At 42.3% G+C, this 9,954-nt stretch overlaps 1 protein-coding gene across 1 annotated transcript in view; it reads left to right on the top strand.

The window, feature by feature from the left end:
• The window catches only part of LOC308335656 (uncharacterized protein), a 36,264-nt gene extending 31,528 nt beyond the window's left edge, over nt 1–4,736 (top strand). The window contains exons 19-20 of the mRNA XM_080792768.1: nt 774–864; nt 1,004–4,736. Of these exons, the coding sequence (XP_080648894.1) occupies nt 774–864; nt 1,004–1,078 (166 nt within the window). The 3' untranslated portion in view covers nt 1,079–4,736. The remainder of the gene's footprint in view (nt 1–773; nt 865–1,003) is intronic.
• Nucleotides 4,737–9,954: the final 5,218 nt, after the last annotated feature.

The raw sequence follows: 9,954 nt of genomic DNA, 5'->3' as shown, positions 1-9,954 counted from the left end.
TAACTCATTTTTTGAAGTTTTTGATTTTCTTTTGGCATAAATCAGTGCTATTGAACACCCTTTACGTCTGAGTGTTGTTTCCAAAAATATTGAAGCAATGGAAAGTAGTAAAAAGTGCTTTGGACAAAACCTCTTAACTCCATTGGACCCTCTAAATGTCTGCTAAAGTTACTAACTCCACCACCTCTCCCCCTCTCATGGAAGTAATTGACAATATATAAAGTTACAACACCAACTTTGATGAGGCTGTATTGCTTTGTTTTAAAAATATATGGTTTTCTAAATTTCCTGAAAAGGTTTTCTCCCGACAGCAGAGATATAGTATTTCTATATTGTATTGATACTTTTACCTTCGTAAAAAGTACTTCTCCCATCACTACACACAACCCAGCCGCGTCTTGCTTCTAAAACCACATTGAAACTTTATTGTAATTATGACCTTGCACGCACACCCTCGCACACACACCCACATGCTGTTTCTAAACCACATGCAAATGGTAAACTCACTGTGACCTTGCACATAAACACACCAGATACACGCGCGCACGCACAGACACACACACACACACACACACACACACACACACACACACACACACACACACACACACACACACACAGAGTAAGCCACTGCAGTTAACTTCAGTACTGGCACATGTGTTGGCAAGCTGTGTTAGTGCGTGTGTGCGTGCATTATTCTGTGTGTGTATAGAACCAGTTGTATTGATGGCAGAGCGGGATAATTAAAGGTATACTGTTTGTGTGTTCTTCAGATACACTCTCCCAGGTGTCCATGGGCTGAACTTCGTCTTGCAGAGTTCGCTGGGGGGAGGAGGCATAGCCTCTCTCCGCAGTGACCCTCAGGTAAGACACACACACACACACACACACACACACACACTATCCGCTGTTTCTCAACCCAGGAATCCCTTAACCTTACTTACTTACCTTACTTAATAGTTACCTTTTATCTTTCTATAACCGCCTCTCTCTCCCCCCACAGGGTAAAGCCTATGGACAGATGCTGTTGGATCTAGAGCTGAAGGGGTTGCCTGACCTCAAGTCACTGGTGGACTGAAGAAGGACCGACACACTGAGCGTATGAGAGAGAAGAGAAGTAGCCTAAGCCTCAAGTCACTCATTCTGCTACTTTTCACCATCAGACACATCTGAAGTCCATCCAGCAAAAAACATCCATTACATTTAATTAAAGTTAATTAATCCAGGAAGGACTTTCTTCAAGGTCCACTTTCACATGAGGTGTCCTTGTACAAGGCAAACGCGCGTGCGCGCACGCTCTCTCACACACACACACACACACACACACACACACACACACACACACACACACACCCTAGGACGAATCACTTTCCTCCCGAATCGGAACAATCTCGATACCTAGGGTGCCGATTCGATTTATATTGCGATTCTTAATTGCATTGCGAATCTGCGATTCAACGATTGATGCGATTCAATATTCCGATTTTTGCAAGTTTCCCAAGTGACCATGAATTGTTGAATCACACTTCAATGCAGCCAGATAACGTCAGTCAGTTTTTATGAATCGTGGCATTAAAAATCGCCACACACACACACACACACACACACACACACACACACACACACACTGCTGTTATCCAAGACACACAGTATGGTCCAGTTTGCATTGAAATGTAGTTTACATTGATATGTTTCCGTTCTCAAAGATACCGTCTCTCCTATACCGGCTACAACCGGTGGTGGCCTCGTTGAAACCATTTAAGCCCTGCATATTTGTCGCGTGACAAAATAACACATTCCCTATTTTGGCAGTTTTTTATTGATTTTGAAAAAAGCGTCAATGCTGGTGGGGGTAATTGTGGTTCAAAAGTGTGCCTTTATATTCTCCACCTTGTCCTGACCTTAGAGTCCAGCCAAGCCACCACAGCCCAGGAATGGGGCCACACCACTGGCATGCAGGCTGGACTCCCCTTTAAATGGTAATCACTAACAGACTCGAAGCCTTGGGAAATACCAGGCACACAACATGCAGAAACGAAAGACAAAAAAAAAAGACACAAAAACCCCAAAAGCACTGTGTTCTAGATGATTACGCATCTTTATGACAATAAATATCGTTTTTCTGTTTGTATAAGACTTCTCCAAACAAAAAAAGGTTTTACTCATTATGTAAATGGTACCAACAAAAGGACCATAGCATAAACAGTCCAGTTCTCTCCCAGGCACGGTTTAGAACGTGAGGTTGCATGAGAATGAAGCAAACACATGCAGTAGAAGTTTGAAGCTTGGGGGGGTGGTGGGAAACTAGCTAAATACAAACCAGAATGTGAAATGCAATGAAGAGATTTTTTTTTCTTTTTAAATCACCGTTATAACTGAAGAATCAAGAGAATCTGGGATTAATTTGTCACTTTCTCATACGGCTACAAGAAGTGAAATGTTGGTTGAACGAGATAGAAACAACTAACTACTCTAGCTCACTACTTTGAGAGGATATAACATATTATTGATCGTTATTACTAATACTTTTTTCGTAAGCTGATCAAAAACCTTGTGTTTCACTAATACGTTTTTTTCCTATCAGGATAGACTGTACACATAATATACAAGCTCTCCCAGAAGGCATAAACAGATGTTTATTATTTAAAAAAAAAAAAAATCGCTTAACAGAATCCCATTTCTAAAGCCGCCGGGGGGGAATCCGAGGTGCGACAACGTGAAGCCAACCAACGCCAGTTACTCATTTCCTGTTTCCCGTTTGTGTGTGTCAAGAACCCAAATGAATCAAAGATGGCAGCTCACACAGCAAAACCTCTCCGGTTGAAAGTTAACGCATGCTGGAGGTCGGCGGAGGTGAGGTTTGGAAGCCATTTCACTCACCAGGAACCTCCACATATGTATGTCGCTTTTCACACGTCCCTCCGAACGGCGACAAATTATAAAATAGGTTATTTATTCCAATCGGTTCAGAGTGAGATTTACGGTTGTGAAATGTGTTGAAGGCCTGGAGGACGTAATTATTGGCCTGGACTGGATAGTTCAGCTATTTTCATTCACATCTTATGACCACAAATGTGAGTTTGGCAGGTTTCCTTCAGTCTGTCCTCTGCAGAGGCGTGCAGAGAACGTTAGAGAGGCAGGGGCTGAAATACCCTAAAAAGAGCACTTTTAGCCCACCAAAAAAAGATCTACCGAAAATAGCAGATCTAGCGCAACGCTTTGGGACCTTGTAGATCAGCTATTTTTGAGGCGCAGCCCCTGCACTCTAGCCACTGGTGGAGATGTGGCGCATGACCTGGATTTCTACGCAAATTATTTTCAACGCAAAATGCTGCGTTCAAGTTCAGGAGAGTTTGGAAAAAGCTGAAGCTTCCTTTGATGTCTATGTGTGCACTGCAAGTGCCTGCACTGCCTGGTGCCTTAAGAATCCCTCAGTGCACTGGTTCCGAACCTTTTCTGGATCTGTTGCCAATTTCTTATAATTAAAATCTTAGTGTTTTGCCTATTATTATTTGGGAACCTTAAGTTCTCCGCCGCCCAGTGGGTCCCGATCCACAGGTTGGGAATGACTGCTTTAGACAAATGTAATGTGCCATCATGTCCCGTTAGACTCAATGTTTTGTTTCCAAAGCACATCTTTGAACAGTTAAATGCCTTACGGTGTTTTTTTCTTTGGTTTTATATTTTTAATGAGAATAGTATAAACTCTATATGCCAGGGGTGCAAATCCTTTTTGGGGCACATGATCTTAGATTGTTAGGGTCACACTCCAACCACCTCCTATCCTCGTCTCACCTCTCTTCTTACATCACAGAGTGTGAAGATGGTCGTTTTAACATGGAGGTGCGAGCCCGTGATCAACGCGCTTTTGTGTTACATTTGTCCCAGGCTGTCAAATAAAGCCACTTATCTTGTTTAGTTTTTTTTACAACAGCATCTTAACCAACACCGTCCTCATTAAAGACACCTGTAGGAACTTTGCACTAACCTTCACGTTATTGACACAACGTTGGGAAAAATAGGCCGTCCGTCACTACACCCAAAATATTGTCTGTGGAAGGGGGTGAGCTCACAATATGTCACCATGCCAAGTGTTGTGAGCTGGTAGATGAGCTGAATTAGCCAAATGTTCACCCCTAGAATTGTATAGGGAGGCTATGTTTCATAGAAGGGTTTTGCTGTGTAGTAGAACAGTGGTTCTCAACCTTTTCAGGTCGTGAGTGACCCCACAAAAGAATCATATTTGAATCCACCCTGACACTTGAAATTGTATAGGACTAAACATTGTGAAAATAGCAGATCTAGGCGCTGTGAACTTTCTTCACAATGTTTGCCTATTTGACAATTTGGCCCATGTTTGAACAGTTTTTATAGTATAATTTGTTGCACTTTTGATGCATTAATGGTATTTTTCTTTTTCTTAAAAGGGTATTACAAAGGCCTTACAAGTCCTTAAATTCAATTGTCACTTCACTGTCATCTTGGGACCCCTCCAAAATCATGTGGAGACCCCGACCCACATGTTGAGAATTACTGTAGCAGGATATCACTACAGTACTGTGGGTTCTTATAGGACCAGTGTTGTACAAGTTTTATTTTTTTCCCATTAATTTGAATGATTTTTATGGCAAGGTTTCAGGCGCTGGGTACAATGCATTCAACAAATAATGAAACGGTAGGAATGCATTTTTGTAGATAATACTAACAATGAAGAGATTAAAACATTATTTTCACGAGCAATGTTGTTTTTGGTCACTTCATCATTCGTGTGTTAGCAGTTGCACGAACTTCGAGCTCAAATTCAAGAGGCTGTGTTTTTATATGCATGCCAGTGTGTGCATGTCGTGCGTGCGCCTGTGGGTGTGTGAGAATGTTGAGTGTGAGAGAACCTCCCCTTTTCTCGTTACCTAGCACCTCTTTGACACAGGAAACGGAGGGGCAAAAGGCACAGACAGTGAGACCCCAACGTGTGTGTGTGGCTGGAGGGGGGGTGGGGGGTTAGAGACAGAGAGAGAGAATGTGTCTGTTTCCTGTTGTGTGTGTGTCTCCGTGTCTCCCTCCAGCGCTGAGAAACATTTGCTTGTCGTTCACACTGGAGTCACAATCACCCAGTTAGTTCCATGCGTTTTAACACAGTAATGTTAACATGAACTCTCTCTTCCTGTGTCTGTCCTCACAGGATTCACCACAAACTGGCATCGTGTTGTAAAATGTGCTAATGCAATACTTTTAAATCACCATTGACAAAGCAACAGTTCGTTTGTAAATGAACGCCCTACTTGATCACATTTTGAGCTTGTGGATCTGCTGCTTTTGCTGTTTTTGAATTTGAATCCTGAAAAGTAACATATGGACATATGAGATTTTCACCTGACAGAGATGACCTAAATAGTGTTACTGACAATTGAAGTACAACCATGATAGCACAACCAAGTACCTCCCACCGATAGAACATGAGGTTAGGGGATGCAACACGCAATCGACCTAAATTGGTTTCATTGATCATAAAAAAAAAAAGATTTAAATGAAATTATAGATTGTCAAGCTTGTTTGTCATACATCGTACGACAAGTATAAAAAGGAGTTGTGCTTAATCTAACTATTAGATGATTATGAAGAAACACTTCATAATATTTTCAGTTGACGTTTTGGAAAAAGTCAGTAGGCTGCATTCTGCATAGCCTGGCCTAGCCAGCATGCTTTCTGGTCTCGAGGGGCGGGCGCCGGGCTCGCATGAGAAATATTGGTTCACCGATCAGAGCCCTCCGCCCCTCCCCTCCCTGGTAGAAAACAGCGGACGAAACCCACGTCACTATATTGAGAGCGACGCCCCTCTGCACTATAGTTCACTCCCACTCCTAGACCAGGAAATGTCTCACGTTTCCCCATGGGCTTTCATTTTTTTGGCCGTAGTGAACAAACATCAAAGCCCGGGTATCGAGGCTACATTCTGCGTTGATCACGGCTACTGTTTTCACAGCGTTGTCCGACATTACTTACCCCAACACTAAATCTAACCCTAACCTCAGTCTAAATTCGTATCGTTTTTAATCAGCCACGTAAGTCCCCTAACCTCATATCGGTCTTAACCGGCCTCGCAAGTCAGTTGACAACGCGCTGCTGGTAGCCATGATCAACCGCACATAAAATGCAGCCTACTGAGATCTTGGTAGGTCAGTTAGTTAGGCTATACTGAGAGCATTCAATGCTCTGATTAAACGTGATTTGGTCCCTTTCAATGCATGGATGGCATTGGAAACGGGTGGCACAGGACATGAATGCTAATGTTCCTCCACTCTGAAGGGACACCAGTTGGCTGTACGTCAGACAGCAGTGTGAGATGAAGAATCGGCGGAGCTTTCAGCGCATGACAAAAAGCTTTTGTCGTGTGTGTGTGTGTGTGTGTGTGTGTGTGTGTGTGTGTGTGCGTGTGCGTATATAGGAAACGGTTAGGATTTGGATGGTATTTGTAATTTGTGGAATCGGCCTCAGGTCTAAATGTTGCGTTGCAACGTGTCGTAAGCTTGTAGATCTGCTACTTTCTGCAAAAGCTTTCCCCACACGATACGGACGCTGGGGTTTTAAGTGCATGGTCAAGTATAACTCTGGTTTTACAGGTTAGGGTTAAATGGCACACACACACTGGTAGCCTACTTTTTAGGAGTCAAATAAAAAGATATGGCAAAAGCAGCAGATCTACAGTACAAAGCTCAAAACGCATCGCAAAACTTTGCCGCTTTTGCGTGACGCCGACCCGTTCTCTTGGCGCTGCGGGCGGCGTTAATTTACAAAAAGAAACTATAATATGAAGATAGATGGTCTCTGCCATGACCGCGACAATGATATATGGCCGAAGATGTACTGAGGGTGGAATTGTCCTTTAACCATTTATCATGTGGTCTTTATCTTTGTTGTTCGGTAACACTTTATCTCTCTCTCTCCCTCTATTTGTCTCAGTCTGTCTTTGTCTGTCTCTGTGTCTCGGGGAGAATGTCAGGGAGCTCAAAAGGAAGATAAATAGTTCATTATTCATCATCTCTCTCTTCCCGTGTCACTCCATTTTCTCCGTCCCCCATTCTCCTCTTTGTTGCACGCACGCACGCACACACACGCACACACGCACGCGCGCACACACACACACACACACACACACACACACACACACACACACACACTGCAGCTACTGAAACTCTCCAGCCATCTCTCCTCCTGTTACTTTGTCACTCATCAGCTCTCTCTCCCACACCCACACACACACACACACACAGACATTTGTTTTCCCACAGCGCAGCAGACTGTCATTCATTCGCATCATGCACGCTGGGTGGACGGTCGGGGTCGGGACCCATTTGTATGGGTCGCAAGTTTCTGTTTCCAAAATAAAAATACGAAGGTTTTCCAAATTGGTACATTAAAACGAATATATATATTTCTATTTATATGTGTATATTTGTTTCTTAATTCCAATTCATTCATACATGAATAATATGATATCAAATAAATTCCATTAAAAACAATAGGAATGAAGAACTAGTGAAAATAACTGGCTATTTTCACTAATTTGCTTCCTGGGGAGAGATCAAATTCCTCTTTTGCATGGTTGACGAGCTAAAAGGTTTGCGAACCACCAAATAGTGGAAAAAACAGTAAAGAAAAAAGGTCCTACAACATGAAATTAAACTTTTCAAATTAGTTTGTAGTTTTTTGCGCTTCCCTATGTGTTTTCACATTTCTATCCCCACAAATACGCAATTGTGAACAATCAGGCCTTCTCATCATATAGGGGCTTTTATGGTAATTGCTCTCAGGAACAGCTCAACTGATTTAGTCGTACGCATGATGGTGTTTCTAGGCCTCCCTTCGACTTCTAAATCTACAGTTGATTTAGTCTACTAAAATGTATTTTGGCGGGCCTTGATGCCGTCGTAATGACTGATTTTACACTTTATGAAAAGTGAAAATATCTAGATCGGCTATTTTCAGAACCAAGTGTAAAATGACTTATACTGGATCTCTTACCCACTAGTGACTTCCTAACATTTTAGTCTATAGTTTTTATTTGTTGACGAAATTGTCAATATATTTAGTCATAGCTTTAGTCATCATAGCTTAGTTTTAATTTAGTTTTCGTCAGTGAAAAAAGGTAGTCGACAAACATTTTTCGTTTGCCTTCATGGGGTCCAGTGTAACGCGACCCTCCTGCAGCATTGTGAATTCAGTTGACTCTCCATGTTGTCCTAAGAGCAGTGTTTCCGTATTTAGTGAGAGAATTAAGCAACCAGGTGTAGGAAACAAGCCCCAAAGAAGCGACTTTGATTTCATTTATTTATTTATTAGATCCCCACTATACCTTGCTGTAGCCTACATGACAGCAGCTATAATAGTAAATAATAATAATACAAATAATGTGTATCACCTTCATGACATGAAATGCAGCTCAAAGTGCTTTACAGAGCAATTGAAGAAAAGAAAAGCAAGGCATAAAACATTAAAATAATAGCAGTAATGCAATACAGTGAGGTCATGAATAACAAGGAATTTAAAAGCAAGACTGTAGAAGTAGGTCTTGAGTTGCGCTTTAAAAATGTCTACAGACTTGGAGGCTGCCTGTCGAAGGTACTGTACAGTGGAAGTTTGTTCCACGCAGAAAAAACCAGCGCCTGCTGTCGGCCGTTGGAAAAACCTTGTTTTCACCAGAAACGACATTCATTGCGCCGATGTGGAGATACAGGCCCATTGAAAGCAGCACATGGAGTGCAAGTGGATGCGTGCGCATCTTCAAAATGGCCGCGGCCACTGTCCCACTTACACTGTGATGCTAACGAGCGCCAGCTATCGATCCGATCAGATCAAAACATGATTATAAATCCTAGAGTATGTAGGCTACGGTTCTGGCGGGCTGCCAGACAAAAGTTATTCTACCCTTACTACGTTTCTGGCGGGCTCTGTGTTAACCTTTTGTGTTTTTCCGCTACAAATTAATGCAATACTTGCTCGATACTACAGGCGTCACTCAAACGCAGATGTGCTACTTTAGTAGTAGTACTTTTGCTATTTTTGAACTTGAATCCTGAAAAGTAACAGTTTTGGAGATATGAGGTTTCCAATCCGACAAGTCTATTCCATAAAGCAGTCAACCGCCAGTACAGTGTGTGCTTAACGCAGATTCAACGTGTATTTTACTGGGGCAAGCAGATAAATGTCAGTCCTGCATATGATCATATAATCATAACACTAACCCATTCTGAGGACACATCCAGGTTCACCCGAGTCTATTGATTATACAGTGCCATGTCACCTTTTTATTTATCTATCTCGTTCTGCTTGGGATATACAGTATGCATCTTATGGGCTGGGTGGGTCCGTCCTCATCCTGTTATCTGCAGTCACAGTGCTAACTTTATGTCTGCTGAATTTACAATTTAGAAGATCATGCTCTTATCCAGAGAGTATGACAGCAGAGTAAATGGCATGAACTCTATATATGACCACCCACTACACTCAGTGCCAATAGAGCACCGAAGTCCTGACGTAACTCGCTCATCCCGACGATTCCCCTGGTTCGCGGAAGTAATTTCTCTATGGAGAATAACATGGGGTGATCTTAATATCGTCTACTATAAGCGTTGTGGTCCAAAAATAAACAAGCTGTCTCGGCGTTATTGTTAGGGAGGTGTCTCTGTATCGTTTGCAACAGTCAGTCACTCATATATGATACAGTCTGCTTCTAGCGAAAATCTAACTAATTCAGCAGCAGTAACATTAGCGTTTTCTCTCAGTCAGTTGATTCTTCATATCCATATGAGTGAAGCGGCCGGGATGACATGTTTATTTTTCAAACACAGTTCTTATATGAAGCAATCTAAAAATCCTCCTATGGCGATTTCAATGCAACTAAAAAAATACATGAACCTGGGGACTGACGCCCTCTACTGAAAGTGACGTCAGACTTCG

Source organism: Protomyctophum bolini (genome assembly GCF_963924005.1).
Source record: "Protomyctophum bolini genome assembly, chromosome: 20".
In the NCBI taxonomy this organism is placed as follows: domain Eukaryota; kingdom Metazoa; phylum Chordata; class Actinopteri; order Myctophiformes; family Myctophidae; genus Protomyctophum; species Protomyctophum bolini.
The sequence above is the reverse complement of the archived record's forward strand: the minus strand, read 5'-3'. Positions and strand labels throughout refer to the sequence as shown.